General features: G+C 42.6%; 2 protein-coding genes across 4 annotated transcripts; one reads left to right on the forward strand and one right to left on the reverse strand.

Annotated features, from left to right (window-relative positions):
- The first annotated feature begins 340 nt into the window (after positions 1 to 340).
- On the forward strand, positions 341 to 22193 carry tpm4a (tropomyosin 4a). Of its 3 annotated transcripts, XM_053430855.1 has the most exons (9): positions 351 to 651; positions 2227 to 2352; positions 16426 to 16559; positions 16781 to 16898; positions 17421 to 17491; positions 17601 to 17676; positions 18653 to 18715; positions 19275 to 19344; positions 20883 to 22193. In XM_053430855.1, the coding sequence occupies exons 1-9, from the start codon at positions 538 to 540 to the stop codon at positions 20963 to 20965; spliced, it is 855 nt and encodes a 284-aa protein (XP_053286830.1). In that variant the 5' UTR covers positions 351 to 537; the 3' UTR covers positions 20966 to 22193. The 3 variants fall into 3 exon arrangements, with proteins under 3 accessions (XP_053286831.1, XP_053286830.1, XP_053286832.1); XM_053430857.1 differs by lacking the exons at positions 351 to 651; positions 2227 to 2352 and adding an exon at positions 7030 to 7649; XM_053430856.1 differs by lacking the exons at positions 18653 to 18715; positions 19275 to 19344; positions 20883 to 22193 and adding an exon at positions 17837 to 18210 and having other exon boundaries at positions 341 to 651; positions 17601 to 17733.
- On the reverse strand, positions 21139 to 23785 carry LOC128448277 (40S ribosomal protein S27). The gene is made up of 4 exons (XM_053430859.1): positions 23627 to 23785; positions 23098 to 23206; positions 22683 to 22793; positions 21139 to 22571 (listed from the first exon to the last, which is right to left on the reverse strand). The coding sequence occupies exons 1-4, from the start codon at positions 23630 to 23632 to the stop codon at positions 22549 to 22551; spliced, it is 249 nt and encodes an 82-aa protein (XP_053286834.1). The 5' UTR covers positions 23633 to 23785; the 3' UTR covers positions 21139 to 22548.
- Between the last annotated feature and the right edge of the window lie 319 nt (positions 23786 to 24104).

The following is a 24104-nucleotide window of genomic DNA, read 5'->3' on the forward strand; positions in this document are numbered from 1 at the left end:
TGGAGGCTGTGTGCATGCAGGACTCTTTATCCACTGACAGGAGGTTAAATGTGGAAACGGGACCTGCGCTCTTCTCAGTGAAATCACAGAGACCCAAATAAGGCGATCGGTGAGCGAGCTGCGTGTGGCAGCCAGGACCATTCCTCAGAGAGGACTTGGACGGTGGGCTTGATAGGGTGGAGTGTGTGCCTGAGAGGGTGATAGTCAGGGAGTCAGTGTGGAGCAGAGTGGTGAGTGAAGGGATGGAGAGAAAGGATGGATGGTAGGAGGGAGGGTGAGAACATGGGAGGAGGAGGTGATCAGAGACTGGAGGCAGGTTCTGTTGCAGTTTAAATAACTACCCATATAGGGCTCATCTATCTCCTTCCCTCCGTCTCTCCCTTTCTGTTTCTCCCTCTATCCCTCTCCGCTTCTCTGCAGCTTTGTTGGGCTCCAGCTCTCGTCGGTGCTGAACCTCCTGCATCTCGCCAGACATCCAGACAGGACGGGACTCGAGCTTAATCATCTCAGAGAGGAACACACACCCCAGCCCTCACCATGGAGGCCATCAAGAAGAAGATGCAGATGCTGAAACTGGACAAAGAGAACGCCATCGACCGAGCGGAGCAGGCAGAGACGGACAAGAAGGCGGCAGAGGATAAATGCAAACAGGTGGGGGGGTGAGAAAAGCAGATCAGAAATGGAGATAGATCAGATCAGGTCAGTGGTTGGGCAGCTATAAGTGAAATCTAATCGAGATCAGGCAAGAAAGAGCCGAAAGTCAAATAATATCTTAAATGTATGCATAAGATACTGAGCAAACAAACCTCCTGCTTTAAGGTTTCACGATAACTTGGAAAAGTATTGAGAAATAAAGAAATCTCCATGTACAAGAAATATGCAGAGCTGGCGTATACGTCTGTCTGCTTTCCCTTTTAAGGTGCTCTCTTAATCCAGCTCTTAGGCTAATCACAACAGTGATACCATACCAGACATACCTTTATGGAAACGGTCTGTAAACACTTCACATTTATTTATGCTACATTCCTCACAGCTAATTTAGTTTGACTTGAGCTGTGTCTCAGATAGAAAATATTTAAAGTTTCTTTGCCATGGTTGAGAGTCTGGACGGAGACTTTGGCCAATGTCAGTGACTGTATGAGAAACACACGTCACTCCTTAAAAGGTCAGGAGAAACTTCTGAGGATACGTTTTATTTTTTCAACTAGAGCTTAAACTTACTCAAGTAGGAAGAGCAAGTCCAAGCCTCCATTTTAATCAATATAGTTGATCGCTACAACACACAGCACAGACAGCAAACCATGATACGCATCAACAGGTGCTGAATTTGTGGACAATAGGTTGAACTTAAATCTGTTTACAGTGAGGCTCAGGGAGAAATCATCACACCCCCACACCGGCTCAGGTGATGAGACCACCCAGGATCCGGAGTGGGTCTTTGGGGAGAAATAAGTGGAGACGTCACTCCATCCCTCCAGGAGCCGTTTAAAGAGAGTTAATGGAGCCTCTGTCTCAGCGGACATCTGTCATAAAGTCTATTAGACAGATCTATCCAACACACAGGAGACAACACACACACACACACACACACACACTCACATAATAAGCATGCAAATGGAGACACAAATGTAGCCACACAAATGGGAGATTAGACGTACATACAAACACACCCATCGGGCCAATGGTTCCAGGCGTCTGTGTGTTCTCACTGATAACAGCTGTATTTTTAGACACCAGGAGAGAATGACACTGTGGAGTTCAGTGGGATTATCAGAAGTACCTCATGGGCTCAGAGGGGGGACACTGATTAGGGGGGCTGGGGGGGGGGACACTTTACCCTCTGAGCCTGCATGTGTGTGTGAGAGAGAGAGAGAGAGAGAGAGAGAGAGCGAGAGAGAGAGAGAGAGAGAGGACTAGTCTCTACATAGCAGACCTTCTTGTCATGAGAGACTGATAGTAAACTATTACCATTAAAATGTCCCCAAACATCATAAATACAAATTAGACTCTCAAATCAGCCACAGCCGCTTTATCAGACGCCTGAATTTAAACACCGTGGCTTTACCAATGTTCAATCGGCCTCAGCCATTATTTAACCAGACACTGCAAACACACGACACACACAACAACAAGAAAGACCTGATCTATCAAGTTGCTGTGTAGCTTATAATAATAGACATTAGCCTTTTGTGAAGCGGTGTGGACTGACAGGGTTTTGTGTTGTAGATGGAGGAGGAACTGCTGGACCTCCAGAAGAAGATGAAGCAGACAGAGGATGAGCTGGACAAATTCTCCGAGGGCCTGAAAGACGCTCAGGAGAAACTGGAGCTGTCTGAGAAGACAGCGGCAGACGTGAGTGAGGGGGTCACACACTTGTCCTGTGCAGATGCTCACACACAGGGGGAGGGGTCAACTGAGTTTCAATTCACTTGCCTGACAATGTGAAATGAAGCGACCAATCATAAAACAATGACGCGGCAATCCTCCTGACTCATTAGAAAAAGGACTCGGGACTCACTGTTTTTGATTACTTGCTGTCTCCTGATCTGACACACACACAAACACACACACAATCACATATTATTGTAGCACTTCTGAGAACCCAGGCCCCGTTATTCCACAGCTGGACAGTTTCTGAGGCAGTGTCAGCTGCCAGTTTACTTTGATCATCCATTGTGAACCGTTTGGAGCACTTCACTTCAGAGACCCTCACATTCCTGTGCAGCCACTCCTGAAAGATGAACACATGGATAAACTGTAGCCCCCTCACCCACCAACATGCAGCACACACACACACGCACACACACATGTTAACACACACACAAACTTAGGCCCTTCATGCCATCAAACCATAGAGCAGTCAAGGGTTAACAGAAAAACAGAAAAATATACTGTATTCATGCGTTTTCCTTTTACCTTATAGTTCTGTCACAGGTCAGTCCTAAGGAATCATGAACATTACTTATTTATATGTAAATACACAAAGTCACACTTCCCACAATTTGTATAGACTTGTACTCAAGCTCTAATGACAACAGAATGACCAAAATGAGGAAGTGTTGTTTTGACTGGTGCCAAGTGTTGAAACTGCATTTACCCAAATTCTCTTCTGCTTTGGTTCTATTTTGAGGTAGCGTAGCATTTCCATTGTTTGCTACACTGGTCTTACTACATTACGTTTTTATGGTTAAAGGATAGTAGTATTTTTACTCCTGATAACTTAACGTATATAGTTTGCAATACTTTTTACTTTTCATTGATTTGGCATTACACTCCTTCAACACTGTCACATTCACAACTGACAGTTTGTTTTAGAAAAGAAGGATGAAAACCGACGCTGCAGAACAATGGGTATCATTCGTCTTATTCTAGGCATTCTTCTCGCTTGTCAAAACCTGGTGGCTACATTACCCACAATACAACTTGACTGATGATAGTTCACTTGGAGGTAAAGGTGTGTTGATAGTAGCAGATAATGTAGCATCCATCCCTTTCAGCTGAGGTCAGGTACACTCACTTCCTTCTATCTCCACACGATCATATTCTTTGTATTTTTAAACTTGTAGTCCTCAGAGACTCAACCGGAATCACTTGAGGCAGTGAATAAGATGTTAGCAGAGCTCTGTGTGGAGTCACACATGACTTGTTTCACATCTAAAGGCCTGCAAACACACTTTATTGTGTTTGAGGTTTAAAATCTGCAGAGTACATCTTTAGTTTAACTCAAAAATCAGGACTTGTACTTATAACAGGCTATTTTTACACTGTAGTATTGATTTATTTTCTTTATAGTAAAAGATCTGATTACTTCTGAGAAGTATAAATAAGTTATGGGAAAAACTTAGGGTGGGATGACTGTGTCCTCTTCATCTGATCAAAACTAAACTCGAGTTTTGTAAGACTATTTGTGTGTTTGTGTGTGGACAAATATCAGTTGTGTGGCAGAACATTCAAAAATCCAGTTCTTCTTAGGCTAATCAGCTGCCATCTGGGGAAAAGGATCATATTTTAGGTTGTTGGCAGCACCACAAACCACAGAGCTATGTCTGTCAGGGGCTGTTTCTGAGGCAGTTTCGCATGTGTGCACAGGCGTGTGATTAGTCGTGTGTGTGTATTTGAAAAACAGTGGGTGTAAGAGAGGGGGGTTAGATTAAAGAAAAGTAATTTTGGGGGGAATTTGTTATGTATGCCAGTTTAGAAGTGAAATTTTACTTTAATAGCAACAGCTAGTAATCCTGTTCAAATTAGATTACTAAACAAACCATGAGCAGAGAAAGAAGCACAAAAAAGATAATATACAAGAAAAACCTCTCGGTGCTTCCACCGAGATGTGGTATTGTTTGAGTCTGGCAGAGGATATCCCTTGGAAATGCCGTGTTTTTCTACACACAAAGAGAGGGGAAGTGTCTGACACACAGACACAGAGTCGAAGGCCGAGACACGCTGGATTATCCTCACGCTGTGATTAAATAAACTCTGAGAATACTTCTGAGAAGCCTCATGCAAAGTGGGTCAAGTGGGCCCCTGGTATACTGAGAGGGCTTGTTGGAAGTTGTGGTTTGAAACAGACCAGTTGTGGCTTGCCATCCTGAGTGAGCGGAATCAGGACCAATGTTCAGTTCAGAATAGATTTTCACAACAACACTGGTAAAGTGAAGCCCCCTGATTTTGGAGTGTCCAGCCCGGGAAGCCTTTCGACTCCGCTTCCGTGAATTCCCCTCCACATGTCACTGTATTAGAGGCAGCAGTCAAGTGATTACACATCTGAATTCACACAGAGGGAGCATGACCAGACTGGAAACCTGGAGGGGGCTGGGAAAGCAGACCAGTGAGCCAAAGACCCCGACAAGCTAGCAGTCGATTCACATTTAGGTTAGCCCAGTTCACTGCCCGTTTAAAACAAAGTGTCTGTCTTTGGGTCCCAATATTAAGACACAGCATATAGGTGTCACCATGCAGGTGTCTATAACAACATTCCCCAAAGCAACAGTTACTGCTTGAGGGGAGAGCTCGACTGTGGTGGCCAGCCGGGCAGAGAAAGCAGAGAACAGGCAGGAGGGGGGGCTCTGGTATGTGAGGAATGCAGCTAAGGCAAACAGAAAGCCCCACAATCCTGTGTCTAATGAAATCAATGCTTCCAGCTTTTCCGGTGCAAGGGGGCAAATCAGACAGAGAGACCCAATCAGCAGAGGAGACTGATTTGTGAGAGGTTTTCTTCTTGGCGCTGACCAGCTGGACTGAATTTGAGCTGAACTGAGCCGAGCTGATCTGAGATCTGCCTGCCCTGCTCAGCCACCCGCCATCCTTGCATGCGGCATGTTTGCTCTCAGGCCGATGGAGTGAATGGGAAAGGGTGAGGGTAAACACAGGGAGGGCTCGTGGCAGAGAAACATGGAAGATGGAGCATAAACCTGAATTACACCCACACAATGGACATAATCCACGAGCAGGCAGATGATAGATGATGTTTGCTGATCTCTGCCCTCAAGACAAACAGTTCCTCAAACAGAATGATGTATGATGATATTGCAGATTTAAAGATTGAACCTACAAATGAACTTAGAATGCATACACAAACTATGTAGTACAACAGTTCCTAACTTTGCAGTTTCTATACCGTAAAGTCTTTCAACTATTTTACTTACTTTAAGTATATATACTTATATGTACATTTAAGTCCATGCAACTGAATTTCAAACTTTCCTTTTTGTACCGTTCACTATTATCTTATCATATCCCCTATTGTCACATAGAGGGTCTTTGAGGCTTCTGCAGTTTAACCAGGAGGTGACGCTCAATGATACCATTGTCTCATTTGAAGTTTTTTGTCACAAAGAAAGACATGTCTCTAATGTGTAACAAAAATATATATTTATATCAAAAAAGCAACATAAGGGACATTTATTTTTCACCCCCTTTGACAGTCCTGTACAGTTGGCGTGCAGGGTGGCAACTTCAGAGTTTGAAGATGGAAAAGGTAAATGTAATGGTTAAATCAAGTTTGAAGTTGTTGAAGTTTGAGTGTGACATCTAAACTATGGGCCCTGCGCCTTGACACTTACTGAAAGTAATTCATCCTGGCTGTTCTTTTTTCTCTTGAAAGTCTTGTAGTGGTGATCACATCAGTCACAGGGATCAGCTTTTCCACACACACACACACACACACACACACACACACACACACACACACACACACACACACACACACACACACACACACACACACACACACACACACACATTTTTGTACTTCTATCTTGGTGAGGACACTCATTGGCAAAATGCGTATCCTCATCTCAGCCACCACAACAATATACCCCACCCTAACCCCTGGCCCTTACCCAAACCACTTGACCATAATGCCTAAGCTTAACCACCTCGGTCTGAAACAAATAACCTAGAGGTCAGAAGTTAAAAGCCCTCTTTTGGTCTACCCACTAAAATCGCTCGTCTGGGTCATAATGCCTTGATCAACCGAGCGTCTTAGCCACTAGATGCCTAAACCTAGCCGTCTTGGTCCGGTACTAAATGACATAACGTTAATCCAGATCTCAACCGCTTCAAGACTAAGCTTCAAGTCGGAAATCTTTCATCTAAAAGCTGAGCTAGAACTTCACTGTGAATACAGGGAACAGAAGTCAGAGATTGGACCAAAATCCAAACCACTGAAATCACAAATTTGGACGACTCAGTCTGGATCCCACCTGAGAGCCTGAGCCTGGAAGTCAGAGATATGATTTGGTTATTAAGTGGTATGTGGATGTAGAGCTATTGACTTACATTTTATGAATAATGAATTCGCCCTAACCCTAAAAGCAAATCTTGACTCCTAAACAGCCTATTGAAAAAGTGAAGACCGTAATGTCCCAAATATTCTTACTTTTCCAATATGTCCTTATTCTAAAATGGTCCTCACAAAAATGTAAGTACAAGTACACGCACACACTACAGATACACACACTGTACAGATACACACGCACACACAGGCCCCGCCCTCTCTGACCTCATAGTGCCAGTCATCTCTCTCCTCCTCCTACTCCTCCGTCTCTCAGTCTGGCGCTCTCTCTCTCTCTGCTCTCCTCTCCGCGCTGCCTTCCCCAATCCTCCTCCTCAAGCTCCAGGCGTCCGGACCAAAACTGCCACATTCCCGAGGACAACTTTCAACTTTCTGCTCATGAACTTTACATTCCGTCAGACCAGGGGAAACTTTTGGACCTCACCTGGACACCCGCACTTCCTGGTTATATAACCTTTGTTGCACTTGAACGAATCCTTCACATTCCAAAGACTTTGGCCCCGGACGGAGATCGCTATATATATTTTTTTTTTGTTGTTGGTCTTTTTCGATCTTCAAAGCCGACGATCACAGGCGTTACCACAACATTCCGCATAGACCGAATAATCAGGGAGCAGCAGTTTACGTGTTCTAGCTTTTGCACAACTTTTAAGCAGTCTTAACTGTTTGCGTGGTTATTTTTCTACGTGTAGTCTTAAGTTAAGTGCATAAAGAGTGAAGAATGGCAGGTGTGACCTCTCTGGATGCGGTGAAGAGGAAGATCCAGTGTTTGCAGCAGCAGGCCGACGAGGCGGAGGACCGGGCGCAGGTCCTACAGAGAGAGCTGGACAGTGAACGGGAGGTCCGAGAGAAAGTGAGACAAATCTTTCTCTCTTTTAAGTCGTTCTCTCCTCTTTCACCACCCTTCTCTCATAGTCTCTCCTACTTTCGCTCCCTTCTTCTCATCCACTTCTCAGTCCCTTGGGCTCGTGTTATTGATTCATTCGCGGGCGTGATTGTGCCACAATGCAAAGGCGTTGGTCTCTAATGAAAAAAAGAGAAAAAAAAGTTTGGATTCCTGCAGGTCCGTGCGCATGCGCAGTGCGGCCTGATCTACAGGCCTCCGTGGAACTACAGTGAATAATGTGGACCACGTAGACATTCTGTGCCTAATTCAATTGACCTATTAAGACTCAGCAAATCAATTCCTATTAATGCCAATTAGGCCATTAATCGTTGTTTGTGTTGTGATGCTGCTCTGCTGCCAGCGTTCAGAGGGATGTGATCGTGTTTGGAGTCAGTGTTAATCCCAGTGGCACTTCAGCAGGGTGGATGTGTGCCAGCTGAACCACTGCCATGCCATCCACAGAGGAGAGGAGGAGAATGGCCGCAGAGTTAGAAAGTAGTCTACTCTGTTATTAGGGAATCAAAGAAAAAAATATATAAAGTTCAAATTATTATCTCTTTTAAGACAGATTTTTTTGCTCCTGAGACTTATTTGAAGACTTATTTGAATTGAAATGGTTTTGTTTTATTGCCCAGCCTGAGTGGAAGCTGAATATAGTTGTGTTTTGTTACATGAAGACGTCTCTTTGGGTTCTGAGAACCTGTAATTAACATATTTTTTTTTTGCTATTTCCTGACACTTAAAGACCAAACTGTTGATTAGTGCAATTATCAGTAATGAATGAATGGTCAATAGTCGCAGCCCTTTTATACGTTTATATTTCAGTATCAACCGCAGTTGCACAACCAGGCCTGTAAATATTCACTGCTGAACTTCACGAGGGTGGGGGATTTCCTCATTCTACAGGCAGGCAGGCATGTGTTGAAAGTGACTCGACTGTCTTTTACTGTGAATTGGCCCAGCTCGGTCACCTGCCTGTCTCTTGACTCTACCTACATTCAGAGTTTTACAGCTTTACACAGAGAAGGTGGAGGCAACAGACAAATGCTGAGCTGCACAGATAGATAACAGTCTTGACTTGTTTCACATGTTGCTTTATGGCGCACGATGCCATATCCTTTTGCATAGGAGCTGGTTAATGACAGGACAAGTGGAGAGATTGAAGGAGAGTGGGAGGGGAAGGTGTGGCTGTAAAGATATGGCAGCAAGGATGATGAAAGGAGGAGGAAGGCTGGGGGAATAACCCCTTTGTTACAGACTAACTATTAGGTAACATGCCTCTTTTTTAATTTGACAGTAGGCGTTCGCTCAGCTTGTGGATAATTAACTTGTACATTTACACTGGTAGCATTCATAATCATTATTTTAAAACAACTCTTTTTCATAACCTTTGAGTTCAAAACTATCTTGGAACATATCAAGTACAGTGACTTTAACGTAAAATAATGGAATGTTGTGATTGGTCGATGGACGTCTGTTCTTCTTCTCTCTGTAAATATCTTCAGTGAATTATCCCTGTATGACCTGTAGAATCCAGAGCATTAAAGTAGAGATAGTAAATGTGCAAGTAAGTCATACTCGTTTTATTTCATAGGGTAAATGAGGTTAATGTTTCACTTCCTGTCATTTTTAAATGTGAAGACATAAGTGCAGTAACCTTTTTAGTAACTATTCCTAAAGCTATATCTCCACCATTTGAGAAACGTGACACATCATACAAGATAACAGTGTAAATCACCTCTATATTTTAGAGTTATCAAAGCACAAACTTTAACACTTTCCCTTAAATGCCCTCATTCATCATTTATAAGCAGAATATAAACTATACTCTAATATAAGAAAGTTTTGCCACTGCCATTGTTAACTCTGTATACTAATGTACAGTTATAGATGCTTCACATGAGAAGTTTAATTCATTGATAACTATATTATTAGGCATTTATAAAAAACCTGTATCTGCGTACCACAACATTATAGTGTGTTTTAAATGTATTAAACGTGTGCCAACTGATTATTAATGCTCTATATTGATGCTTGAAATAATCTTTTATCTGCCGAGTGGAAATATCACGTTTATTTCTTCCATTGCATCCTAGTTAGCTATGATGTGTCAAAGCAGTTCCAGCTGTCACACATTTCGCTGCGTGTGCGATCACAGTGAAACAGAGCGCTGCGTTTGTGTGGCAGTGCTGGTGTGGTGCCATATGTGAATAATTAGGACAACCTGCAGTTATTCCTTTGGCACAAAAACTCTTTCATAGCATCACGGGGAGATCAGAGCAGGAATCTTGCTGAGTGTGTTAAGGTAGTGAATCATGCTTTGAAAATGCGAAGGCAACAGGCAAATAACAACAACACTCAGCCACATCTCTCACTAAAAACTAAAAGTAATTGCTTTGTGTTATTTATAAAGTGGTTTCGTTGCCTCGAGACGTTACTCAACTGCTCAGTAATGCTTTTAGGGTCCGTGAGGTTAAGAGACATGACTTTGTCTTGAAACGCTCATTGGAGCTGATTAGATGAGTTATATTTACGGCCTTTACCCTCAACAAGCTGTTCAGTTTTCACGGTGTTCACAGTCGTTATAGTTGTTTGCTGTTGGGGGTCCAGTGTCGAGAGTCGGACCAAAGATCTTTTGTGCTTCATTGACAACTCTTGAGGACTCAGTGAGCAGCCAGATAAACCTGATTGGCTGGTTGTGTGTGTGTGTGTGTGTGTTCAAACGATTTTAAAAGATTGAAATAACTATGAATGTCAAATGATCATCAGCACAAGTATCTGTTGCCTACTTTTGAGGTTTTTATGTTGTGTTCATGTTGTCACCAGAAAACATTCTGGTTGCCATTGTTACATGTAGTGTGTACCACGTTGCATGCAGTGATACAGTTTGTGGTATAATGACCCACATTTAAAACCGCATTTAAAAGGGAAGTGGGGCTCCACTGAAGTATTTGCTCTGGGAAGGCTGTCCCTCCCAGGATGTCGTCTGCCGACTTGAGTCCAGCACTTCCTGTGCTTCTACTCCCAACACTTCCTGTCCCTGAGCTCTGGCCTTGATCAACAGGAAGATAAGCGTGAGCCGGACTTATTATGTGTGCTTAATGGTGGTTCCAGTTAGTGTTGAACAACTTAAGTAAAAGTTTAATAACATTTTTTTTTTTTTAAATACCTTCTAATGTCAACATTTCCAACATAGAGTACATTTCTGAAAGTAAAACATAAATCATGCTCATTCTAAGGAGAGCCTCTCACCAGTTTGTCAAAATCTACTGAAGCTATCATCCATTCGCTCCTCTCTGTGCTCAGTGGGCTCCAAAGTTTTCTGATTCAACAGTCCGACAGTTTCAGTGGAAAGAATTACTTCCTGGTGTCACTGTTTTCTTTGGACTTTCTCCCCGCGAGTAGCTCAACTTTCCAAATATAACTGCCACATGTTGATACTTTTTGGCAGTGGTTGGCATTCTGGGGAACACTCCCCTGTAACTGGCTTTGTGGCTAAACTGACTATGCAGGCCAAGGTTGCGGGTAGTAGAATATTTCTGTAGAATCCTTACTAGCGAGTTTGCTGAAATGTCATTAAGTAGCATTTACAGATTGGAAATTGGTGTTTAAACCATTTCAAAGATTCTGTCAGATGCTAAATGTTCAGGGATGTCAAAGCAGGATCCCTACATGTGTTAGCATGACAGTGCTACTGCTGCAGAGTTGAAGTGGAATTCATCTTCCCTGAAAGGAGTGTAAACTTTTATTGGAAGAAATCCTCAGCTCTTGGTTAAGAGTGCAGCTACTGTCATTTGTCATTTTACAAATGGGTTGGAGTCAACTCCCTGTCAGGTTTTGACACTTAGCCTCAAACCAGCCCACAATATGTGTGGAAATCAGAAAACACACTGTAGTAAAAATGGCACAAAGAATCTCATTGTTATGTTTTTCTTGAGGTTTAATGGTCTTCTTCATCGTCTGTACCTCATGACAGGCTGCGCTCGCACTGTATGCATCTGTCTTTGCATGCCACATCTCTTTGGGATGATAACGATAACACATGTTCACATTGAGAGTAGCGTGTGGCAGTGTCAGGAATAACTTACCCTGAAACCTCAACAGCATTGTGCTGCTTATTAGCCCACTGCCCCAGAATTAGCCAGTAATTGGATTCCTCTTTCACTCGTCCTTGATCCTGTCTCTAATGCATGTAATACACAGAGGTATTTATTAAGTCATTCCCAGTAGAATTGTATCTTCAATGCAATGTAGACTGCCCACTATGTGGAGGTGAATGAACATTTGTCAACCCCAAATAGCACATTAGAGTCCTGCCTTCTAACATATTGTAATTTATGTCACTTAATGATGCAGCTGGAAACGGCCAAACAGCAGTGACTGTAAAAGGAACAGTTGACATTTAGCGGAAATTCTTTTTTTTGCTTTTTTGCTGAGAATTACGTGAGGGATGGGATAAGATTGACACCACCCTCTTGAATTTACAGTTAATATGAAACTACAGCCAGCAACCAGTTAGCTTAGGTTAGCATTAGGCCAGGAAAAACAGGTAGCCTGGAATGTTGGTGTCTAAATAGCAAAACTTAGCCAATCAGCACATCCAACGCTCATTAACACTGTTTATGTTCTAAATTGTATTCATAAAAAAAGCATAAAAACGACGTGGTGATTTTACGAGCTTCAGTGACAATCAGACTGTATTTAAAGATGGATTATGCGTCTCGACTTCCTCCCACTATCCAGAAATTAAGCTAAAAATATAGTTGTAGCCAGAATCTGTTTAGTAGTGATTTGGGGAAGGAGCTGTGGATCCGAGGACCTGAAGGTACAGGTCCTCGACCAATCAGTCAGACCTGTCTATCATGACTTATCATCCCTGCAAATTACTAATTAAAACCAAACTTACCACTTTAAAAAACAGTGTGTTAGCAGTGTGATAAGAACTACCTAAAATGACAGCAAATATATTTGACTTTACTTTTTAGTTTGGGCTATGTGCCTTCTGTTAACATGGAGAAGGTGGGACTTGTGCCATCAAGCCAACCAGCAGGTGGTGGACGCAATGCGTTGGCTTCACTTTTGGGAGCAGTCACGTTATTCATCTTTATAGTCTATAGTCTATGTTGCTGCCAGGCAGATGTTGCTACCTTTGGACTGAGCAGTTTCCCTTGGATTTTAGTCTTTGTGTTAAGGTAAGCTAACTGTCTCCTGGCAGTAGTGTCATTTTTACTGTACAGTAAAGAGAGTAGTAGGAAAATGCTGTTATCTAACTCTTGGAAACAAAGCATTTAAGAACCTCATCCTTTAGGAATGTGGCTGCCAATGTTGCCAAATGCCCTTTAGCAAGGCATCAACTGGTCCATGGGAACAGTTAAGTGGGCATCAACTCCTGAAAAAACCATTCACCTCTTAGAAAGCGCTGGTGTTACACATTAAAGTAGCTTGATAACAGAGCACACACACACACACACACACACACACAGTGTTTGTGTGTTTCTGTGCAGCTCGCAGCCACAATCTTCACGATACTCCACCACAAACCTTCTCCATAGTTTGTTTTACCATATAAGGCGGTGGCAGCACGGGAATGCAAAGTGGGTGCTAAAGGAAGGGGCACGGCCAGAGAGAGAGAGAGAGAGAACACCGGCTCAGAGAGAAAGAACAATCAAAGGGAGGATGTGAAAGGATGTCGGGTTGCTAACTTCCTGTCACTTTTTTTGAGAATCCCCATTTACAGTGATGTCAGTCATTTGACAGAGTAAACTCTCATGCCCTGAGACCTTTACCTGGGGATTACAGTGAATAACTTGTGCAGCAGCTGTGAAAACTTTTCAAAAAGCTTGTGTTACCATCAGCTACACGTCATGTCACTTAAATCATTTTCTAAAGCCGCAAAGGGAAAAGTATTTCAAACATCGCCGTCAGAATCCACAGCAAAAACAATTGTCTTCTCTGGTCATGGCTAAGTGATTTAGAGACATGAGACTATGTACTGTATGCACCCAGGTGTTTTAAAACTTAACACAAAGCTGTCTCTGTCTATAAGGGGACCCTCCTCCCCGACATGTGATTGTGAAAATCTGAGGCCAGATAAATCAGGTTGCACACTTTAGATTGTGTGCGTAGATATACTACCGCCATAGTGGTATGAGCTCAGAGTTTGTGTTTGTGTTGCTTAACAACAAGCTTTTTACTGGGCAGGAAACTAACAGGTCGCTCGCTGGCAATTTTATTGTGTGTGGCAGACATTGACAGAATGAAAGTTTCTGTTTGCATGTTTGCAGTGTGTGTGTGTGTGTGTGTGTGTTGTGTGTGTGTGTCTGGAAATGCATTACAGCATCTGAGCTGCCAGTGTAGCTGACCTAAAGCTGAATGAATGGCGTGTTTGTTTGTAGGCAGCCTGTATTCTTCTCTCAGGTCTCAGGAAGTAACGCTATCTGTTATTCCAGGCTCCGGTTTAACTCTGTCCAACATTTCTCCCCGGCCAGATGTAGTTTGGACAGAAATGGACCCATGCAAAGGGACATCGCTGATGAGATTTCAAGGTGTTTTGACCGATTTACGACTTTTCATTCATTCTGCGTTGGTTTAGGTTTTCCTCTTGTCGAGTTTTGGTTGTTTTAAGACACGTCAATGCTCGTATCTGAGGCAGCTTCATGGCAGCGGTGGGTGCAGCAGGGCAGGACCTGTGAGAGGAAGAAACAGAGCTAAAAGAGGGAGAGACACACAGAGAGAAAAAAGGAGATGTGGAAAGAGTGAGTGGCCAGTCAGCAGTTCTAGACGACATGGAGAAAATGTGAAAAATTAAAGAAGCGGGTGCCAGCAGCCGACAAGCAGGAAACCTTATGTTCATTTCCTGAAGTATTGAGTGTATGACAGAATGGAAGAGAGGAGTGGATGGAGGTCTATTTTATTCTCGGCACAGACAGACTTAACTATTTTCCACTTTGGTTTCAGAGCTCTCTGTCACTTGCTTCTCTGTGCAGCAAACCTTCCCTTCCTCGATGCCAGTCCTTTGCTTTCAGACTTTATCGGCACAGATGTGCAGCAGAATGACTCAAGCACCTGTAAACTCAATGGCAGACCCTTTGACTTTTGATCTGACTTCTGCACCGAATGACTAGCTAATGAGTCACTGACCTAGTAAGTGCTGCCTGGCGGCAGTGCACAGAATAATGTCTCAGCCGCTCGGATTCAGGCACGGGCTGTAAACGTGGGTTTGAATGAATGGTCCAGTATTACACCGGTTCAAAAGTGCAGCTATGTAGTGCTCCCTGGTTGTTAACTAAGATTTTAACAGGGGAAAGTTTCTGTGAGGTAACGTTGAAAAGTGAACTGGGCTGGATTTCAGCTTGAATGCGGCTCCCTAGGAGGTGGTGGTTGGAAAAACTCCCTGACCGACAGAGAGGAAATGCCTGTGTAGTTGTCTGTTTGCTTTCTTTTTCCTCTCTGTGCCTTTGTTTACCGAGTGCAGATGAGAAGAAGCCCATTCGTCCCCCCCTACTTGCCCCAGTTCTGCATTCACAATCCCTGGAAATTGAGTTCTAAGTAAGCGTTTCATTCAAATCTGACGATCTTCAGATATTAAACAGGTTTACGTTCTCCAGCGTGACTCAGCTCCAGAGACTGATTATTTCAGGGTAGAAGCTGCTCCTAAAGGAGATCCTCTCGCTGTGTCTATTTCACATATTATTCATTAGCTAGAGTCAAGTATTGATTTGTGAAACATGAGTAACCCCATAGAGCAAGAACAATCGATTACAGTATCTTACGTTCTCAGAATGACGGAGTTGAAAGTATTTATTTCACTTGCGGTCAAACCTCTATGTCCATTCAGGCTTCAGTGTGATAAGAGAATGATACCGTGCTTTATGACAGAGAACTGAGAGATCATGCTAAATATTTATCTGTAGTTACCGTGGTTACATTTGGGTATTTTAACATTAAATTGAATGTTGCTTCTTGAGCTGCCTCTTTTCTTTAGCTGCGTGGTTTTCATAAGAAGATGCACTGTTGTGATGAAACATTGGAAAGTTAAGAATATTTGAATTACTGTTCTCCAATCTATTTTAAAATCTGAGTCATGTTTTTTTTATAGCTTATATTTCATTATTTTTCTATATAATATCAGCACACTTGGGAGAAGTCTTCATTATACAAAAAGCTGAGTTATTTAGGGAGGAGTTGAGTTGAGTGCATCTAAATTGTAATTGATTTATTACATTTACAATTTATTTACAAACCATTATTTAAAAACAAGTGGAAGTAGTTGAGTTAATAAAAGTCCGGTTACGCAGGGACTCTTTGTTACGACCAGGGATATGTGATGATACGTTTTGTTCATGTCATTTTGATGAGTCTGCTGCACAGCATCAACGAGATGCCTGGCTGCTGGTGGCAGTGATCCAGGAAACTCAGACTGTGCAGATTCCCCTGATCTCGAGAAAAAACTCTGACTCACCTGCTTGCTCCTGCAGAGACCTCATCAGCCATAAAGCAAAGAAAGCAAGAGTTTAATAGTTGCTGCTGTGCAAACATGTAAAACGTGGCGGTCTCTTCTTTTCTACATATTTTATGTTTGGCTGTGGTCCATGTCTCTCTCCCCCCATTGCCCTCTTTGTACCTTTCCCCTCTCTTCCCTGTTTTATGGGTGGGAACAGGGGGATGGGAAGACCAGTTTGGATGATTTAAAGCTGAACAAATGACTAAAGTTCTCTCTTCTCCGATTCCCCCCCCCCCCCAGGCGGAGGGAGATGTAGCAGGCCTGAACCGTAGGATCCAGCTGGTGGAGGAGGAGTTAGACCGAGCCCAGGAGAGACTGGCCACAGCACTGCAGAAGCTGGAGGAGGCCGAGAAGGCTGCCGACGAGAGCGAGAGGTCAGAACAGAAATCCACCCTGATATCCCTTTAGACACCTGCATTTCATTTCCTGCTGGGCGGATTGAAACTTTTACTATTGCAATAATGTGAGATTAAGTTTTACCTCATTTGTTGCTATACCTTGGCTTTCACAAAATAAATCATCTGAAGGTTAATTTCTACTCTCAGTACATTTGGAGTCATTTACACCTGACCTTCACTGTGTCCTGTCCTCTCAGAGGGATGAAGGTCATCGAGAACCGAGCGAGTAAGGACGAGGAGAAGATGGAGATTCAGGAGATGCAGCTGAAGGAGGCCAAACACATTGCAGAGGAGGCTGACCGCAAATATGAGGAGGTGAGATGGAGCCTGTTAAGAACAACACTGACATTATCAACACGGGATGACTTCCACTACTACTTTTTGCCTTCAGCCGCTTAGAGTTAGGGTTGATAATCGGTTTCTCTTATTTGTTGAAATCCTCTTCCTGTCCCACTGGCCATCAATAAAGAAAGCCGTCTGAAAAACAATATACGGAATATGTGGATCTTGCAGGACTGTAATAAACACAACCAATCATTTAATTGGGATTGAATGAAATGATTGGTCAGCTTACCTGTCTGTCACTAACTGACCTGCCTACCTGCATGCACCCTGACCCCTGCTCTTCCTCCGCATGACCTGAGTCACAAAGCCAGAAGTTAGTGAGCGAGTCCCGACACGTTTATGTGTTTTGGGGGCGTAGCTTTGACGAGCGGGTCGATGGGAGGGGGTTGGATCCAATGCTTGCGTTTTTTCAAAGTGTTGCCTGCTCTACTGCTGACATGTCCAGGAATTCCAACCCTAGCTTTACGTTTTTTTTTATGTTCTTCATCCCAGGTGGCTCGTAAGCTGGTGATCCTGGAGGGAGAGCTGGAGAGAGCCGAGGAGAGGGCCGAGCTCTCAGAATGGTAAACCCACTGACTTCTTAAATGGAACTACGCACATAGGTAGCACGTGCCCTCACCTCCCATTCCTTTTCCATTAAAACCAAGCATGTGTCTATGATTATCTCCACAGTAAAGCCAGTGACCTGGAGGAGGAGCTGAAAAATGTGACCAACAACCTGAAATCCTTAGAAGCCCAGTCTGAGAAGGTGAGACTGAACTTCATAATAAACCAAGTATATTTGTTACATTTAGGATTAATATTTCTATTCTCTAGCCCCCTGGAGTTTTTCCACATAGGAAGACTTTTAGTTTTTATCAGTAATGTTAAAGATAAGCAGGGCTTCATGTCAAAGCTACTGTATATACGCCATAAATTGGGAAAGGAAAAAACACTTGTTTACCAAGTTAAGATGCATTCACTGACTCTGACAAACATCTGGCCAAACGTATGCTTCAGTTGTAAAAACATATTATTTTTATCAGAATAGCTACTATAAGACAAAGTTTACTCACACTGCAGCTCTCTTTCACAAACAACCTAAATTTATACAGCAGTATTTAACGAACAGCAGGCACACACTAATCTCCACGTCCTTGCAGCCTGTTATTTGGGCTGTTTTTGTGGCTCGGTTGGTAGTCATTTGAGTGAGTGTTGGGGGCGGACACCACATCACCAGGGTATTGTTCTAAACTCATTATAGTATTATATCTACCGACCCCTTACATATGAACCCTATTTTTTCGTCCTCAGCTTATTTAGAGTCAAAAATCGAAATGTATCGAGAAACCAGCCCTGGTTTGTCAGCCAGCAGAGACCTGCAGCACATTCTTCCTGTTCGCTGTGTTTCCTCCCTGGGCGCAGACAGGCGGCACGACAGCATGCCAGGCTTACCACATGACCGCGCTCCCTCAGCGATACGAGCTCTCGCTTTGTTCAGTCTGGCCTGCCAAGGCTGACATCATAGCTCAACCTGTTGTCAGGCCCGGCCAACACCTCTGTTCTTTTGTGCAGCTCCCTCCCTTTTTATTTTTTTACTAGTCACTCCTTACAGGGAGCGGTTTTACAGCTCATGGACTAATTGTAATGTGTGATGGCTGCGAGCAAGTGTGGGCATGCCTTTTTTCAATATCTGTTTTCTAATTATATTAATTGTCTGCGTGTCTCTCTCTCTCTATCAACAGTACTCAGAAAAGGAAGACAAGTATGAGGAGGAGATCAAAGTTCTCACTGACAAACTGAAGGAGGTGAGCTCTTAGTGATTCCACAGCAGAGAATATTTCCAAAAGATGGCTCCCTCCAGTGGCAGTAGTACACACTGTCTGAGCATGCACTGTATACTTTTTATAGACAAATGAGCAATGTCCCACATAAATTAAGGTTCTTAAGGACTTTATTATCTAGTAAATGGACTTTCAGCCGAGTCTAATGACATTTGCTGCATTTCATTGTCACTTCTTATTGTCCTACACTGTATGAAACTTTTAAAACAGAAAATGATCAACTCATATCAACCCCAGCTTTATTTTATTGGGTTAATTATGTGCATGCATTCAAAACTAAAATGTGAAACATATGATAAGATAAACCACATTAGTTCCACGCCAGGGAAATTCACTTCTCACTCACAGTAGCAGATGAGGTAGACAAGAGAAGATGTGAAAAGTTAAAGTATATAATAGAGGAAACAAACAAGTAGAGATATAATGTACATAATATACACCTTTGACTGCAGACTAAGTAAGATATGTTTGTAGTGGGGTCATTGTCGCACACCCTGTGACAATGTGTCTGTGTTTCCGTCAGGCTGAAACCCGTGCAGAGTTTGCAGAGAGGACAGTGGCCAAACTGGAAAAGTCCATCGATGACCTGGAAGGTATGAGACCGGTGCAGCTTGGATTATATAGAATCGTAAAGTTGTGGGTTTGATCCACTTAGAACCAAAATACACAGTCGTCTGGTCACAAGGTTACATTCAGTGTCAGTGCTTTAGGAAATGTCTGTTGATGAATCACCAGTATACGGTCTAACAGTTTCCTGTGGGTAAGAGTTTAATAACATGCACAATGGTATAGTTCAGTTTGACAGATCCAGGAAGGAATGTCCAATTTCAGCATAAAAATTCTTGTGGAAAGGAAATGCTTTCCTGCCAAATGTATGGAAACTCTTTACCTAAGACCAGCTAATAACAGGTCCTTGTTTCCAAAGGAGCACGGCTTTGTGGCGGCCATGTTGTAGAGAGTAGTCACTTTTTAGGTGTCAGGCAGCTGAATTTATAGAGTTATTGGAGCGGTTTTATGTGACAATCAGAGTGCTTTAAAATGCTCAAAGCTCACGTAGCACGAGAACTGACATAATTAGCGATGCATCGTTCTGTCTTCCAAGCAATTTCTGCATCTTTAAAAAAATAAGCCTGACCTTTTTTTTGTCTTCTCCTTCCTTCCCTCTGCTTTTTTCTGCCTCCCTCTGTCTCTCGTTCTCGTGCCGCTTTTGGCTTGCTTGTGTCGCCGCTGTCCTTGACACCTGCCCTTACTTCCTGTCAACCTCTGACCTCCAGATGAACTGTATGCGCAGAAGCTGAAGTACAAGGCCATTAGTGAGGAGCTGGACCATGCCCTCAATGACATGACTTCTCTGTAGATGCTCTGCTTCTCTCTGCCTCGCACTTCCACTCTTTCCTGACTTTCTCTGAATGTTTGGACTCCTCGTCCTCCCTCTGTGGACGATATGTGCCTTCTGCTCATCTTACTATGCAAATTAACTAATTAAAAACTACTTTGCAGCTAATGTCTCTGTGCTTGATGATCCATACCAGCATATAGCTTGTTGCATCACAGAATAATTACATATTTAACCCATAGCCTCAGTTTCCTACAAAGTTTATTTTTCTAACTAGGCAACCAGCAGTTTGTTGTTGTACTATTGGTTGTGACTGTACATTGTCCATCTGAATATCAGTTATACAAGGTGAGCTCTTCGGGTGATATTTACTTTGGTTTTGCTGTGAATTAATGGAGTTTTCCGATCCCCCTTAACCCTTGAAAACCCCTTTAAGTCGAATGTGTTTTTGATTGTTTCTGATATTATAGATCAATTTGTCCACAATTTAGCGTCTAATACAGGAAATGTGTCCACAGTGTTGCACACAAGTCTTCTAATAAGTCCGTATACGGTTCCATACTAAGAGTCTGCAGTTCGTGCATGGACGACACATCGTGTGGTTGAATATTTTGCATGTGGCACAACTTACCCAAAGTATTCATGCATATCAACTGTCTAGTTACACAGTGCTCTGTTTGGTTCCTCAGGGGAAGCCTTCTGGCAGACCCACTTTGTGAATTAGCATGACATTGCATTCGTGAGAACAGTATTATTTGCCGAGGTTTACTCTGTCACTTTTCTTTCCCTCAACAGAGAACTTATCAAGAGCCAAAGAGGAGAATCTGGGCATGCACCAAGTCCTGGACCAGACCCTGCAGGAACTGAACAGCTTATAAACACACAGAGAGGAAACTACAGAGGACGAGATCGTCACGTCACATTCCATTAGATGATGTTCGACTCCATTCCACAGTTCGAGCTGTAAAATCTCCCCCCACCCCCCCTCCCCCCCATGTACCAGGGGGATTAACTTAATGCTTGTCCCTTAAATTTTTTTTTTTCTAAGGCACAACTTTTCTTCTTTAATTTTTGGGGGGATGGGAAGTCGTTTTTAAACCATCACTTGTTTGTTTTTTATCTCCAGCTGCGATTACAAAAATTTTATTTTTGACCACTCGTTTAAAAAAGAACTGGCAAATTAAAACACCCAAACCAACCTCAGATTCGGTCACTCAACCACTTAAACTGGCTCATTTTTTCCATTTTATATGCACATACATTAAAGCCTCTGTCTGATTATTATTATTACACAGGTTACAGATGGTGCTGGGGGGGTTCTCTCAGTCTGCACAAGTGTGGCCCTGAAGTGCCACCCAGTGGTGACCTAAAGTCATGAAGTTTTTGATCATGTTCTAACTCCTGAGGAGGCTCCAATCAACTCGTCTGTCTCGGCAGCGTCCTCGTCAATCTGTTTGTGTGCGAGATGGACAGCTGGGCTCATGGAAAGGTTTCATTCAGAAATAAAACAAGTCAAGACACATGGTCTTACATGTTGGAAGATGCAGAGTATTTACAGTGCATCGCTTTACTTCATCTCTATTCATGGGATGTGGGAATCAATGCCATGAAATGAACGACCTTTCCTCAAGCACCACCTCCTCATCGCGACTCCTGCACCATCGCCGACAACATGCAATCATGTAGCCAATATTAACTACACTTACAATATGTTGTATTACATGAGCAAGCTAAACCCCAAACCACTGGAATCTTGGTTAAGTTTTGCCAACCATGGATACTTATTGTATATAGTAGAATAATGGTTGGTAAGTCGTATTGTTTGATATTTTTTTTCCGTTGGATGGGTGGGGGGTGGGACTGGGTTGTTTCATTTACACCACTTTTTTTTTTTTTTCTAGGGGAAATCTCAAGACCAAAGAACACACATTAGACTAGACAGTTAATTCTTCAAAATGTTTTATTATTATTTTTTGATTGTGATGGTCGTCGTGGTTTCATCTTGTGCCAGGGCCACGAGCAGCGCCTCACATCTGATTATGGCTTTTTTTAAATATTACATTCACCACCCCCTCTAATGTCAGTCTAATAAATGTTTTACAGAAATCTGGAGTCCTCCGACTGTTTTTTCATTTTTGATGATTACAAACACACGAAACATGATCATCTTGGTAAAAGTATTTTAATCAATACTACATCATGTGCTTTGCTATATCATTCTGATACACCTACAATTCAATATGAGCGCATTGGAATGTATATATAGTTCCCTTAACCTACTCTACCCCATTCAGCCCCACAGGGGGAATTAAGTTTTACACCACATTATCAAGATACAGATGGAAGCGATGTCTCTTCTCTCTTTTCTCACATTTAAATCATAAACATAGAGTTTGAGCCTCGGAATCCTTTTCCCATCCTTCCTGTCATGGATGCTCAGTCGCGTCTGCTCAGTAAGAGGCTATTTCCGTCTGAAGGCGCAGCCTAGTGAGATTGAAAAGATAGATTTCATTATCTCAGCATGGACAAAATTGTGAGCTGGACTTATTTGTTTATATATAGAGTAATTAAAGCAGTTGGGGACATTTTCCTCACCTGGAGTGAGTCTGCATTTCCCCCCTTGTGGTTGGGTGAGGATTAAGGAGCAGCCCGCACATGGTACCACTGTCTGTGAATGGCTGAAGATGGTGGTGATCCTGTAGCAGCCTGCAAATTATCCAAATGTGAGAATAAAGAGAAATACAAATAAAGGATGATTGAATAATAGGTATAATAACTGGTATAAAAAAACATTTTTTGCCCTGGAGCACAGATGCAGAACACTTTGAGTTACCAGTTTATTAAGTACACTTAATCTTATCTACACAGCCTGATTCAACAATGCAATGATGAAACACACCCAACCTTTATGATTACAATGTTCGGTTTGTGTTTAAATTGTTTATCAAATACATTGTAACATCAGTCTGGGAATGAGATGTGTGGTGCAGCAGGGACCCAAGGTCCTAACCTGTGCATTTAACATCCATGAAGTAGGAGTTCGGACTCTGCACCAGCCTCTTCTTCTTGTGTCGCCTCCTCTCCTCAGTGACGCTGGGGTGCATCAGATCCTTGGCCAGCTGCAATGAGGAGAGACCCACAGGATTTTTCATTGAAGAATTTCATTCACTATTTTTCATCACTTATTCATTGAATGACGAGGCCACTGTTTGGTTTTGGTGCCTCCTACAGTCTGAGAAATGAATCGCAAGGAATAACAAGTACACAAACATGTCCAGACAAGTCCAAGCATCTTCCTGACAGCTACACTGACTGCTCTGCAGAGTTCATGGTAAACTCTCCACATATCAGCTGATTAAACTTTATAACAGCTCTCTGTCAGACACAATTGATTTGCAACCTCTAACCACACAAAAAAACACATGGAGTTGATTTTAAATCCGCAAAGAGGCAGGGTTGACAATAGTTCTCCACAACAATCGAAGTTCAAGAATAAAACTAAATAAAATGATTTACAGCAGCACAAGATATTCACTCACCGGCATGTTGGTTCAGATCACTCAGGTTTTTCGTCTAAAACAGACAGAACGTGATACAGTGTGATCGGCCTCTCTGACGGTATGATGTTGATCTGAACCTGCTGATGAACGTTCAGTACCAGAGTACACCAGGAGGCGAGTCCTTCTCGTCAGGGGCGGGGTTACTCATAATACTGGCTGAACTGGTCCATGTTATGAACAATGATTTTTATACCTACAATTTATGTATGATTAGCAGGAGTCAAATACAAAAGATGTACAGATAACTAGGTCATTGTTTCGATCACTTCTCTGTCTAAATCCAGTTTTAAGAAATGATCTGTAAAGTTTATACTGAGCTCACCAGATGCAAAATTGTGTTTTATCAATTTGATTCTATTCTATCGAAGTGTTTGTGTATTTCTTGTGTTCATACCAAAAAGTCAAGTATAAAAAATTTGCTCTGTACTACTATGATAAAAATATGAAATGTTCATAT

Source organism: Pleuronectes platessa, chromosome 9, assembly GCF_947347685.1.
Source record: "Pleuronectes platessa chromosome 9, fPlePla1.1, whole genome shotgun sequence".
NCBI classification, from domain to species: Eukaryota; Metazoa; Chordata; class Actinopteri; order Pleuronectiformes; family Pleuronectidae; genus Pleuronectes; species Pleuronectes platessa.

What these genes read in the sequence shown, in the direction of transcription:
- tpm4a (XM_053430855.1), top strand. Translation starts at nt 538, where the DNA reads ATGGAGGCCATCAAGAAGAAGATGCAGATGCTGAAACTGGACAAAGAG. An exon ending in CAGAGGATAAATGCAAACAG is followed by an intron (nt 652 to 2,226) that starts GTGGGGGGGTGA and finishes TTTGTGTTGTAG; the next exon opens with ATGGAGGAGGAACTGCTGGA. An exon ending in TAGAAGCCCAGTCTGAGAAG is followed by an intron (nt 17,677 to 18,652) that starts GTGAGACTGAAC and finishes CTCTATCAACAG; the next exon opens with TACTCAGAAAAGGAAGACAA.
- LOC128448277 (XM_053430859.1), bottom strand. An exon ending in CATGGATGTTAAATGCACAG is followed by an intron (nt 22,794 to 23,097) that starts GTTAGGACCTTG and finishes GATAATTTGCAG; the next exon opens with GCTGCTACAGGATCACCACC. An exon ending in GAAATGCAGACTCACTCCAG is followed by an intron (nt 22,572 to 22,682) that starts GTGAGGAAAATG and finishes CAATCTCACTAG; the next exon opens with GCTGCGCCTTCAGACGGAAA.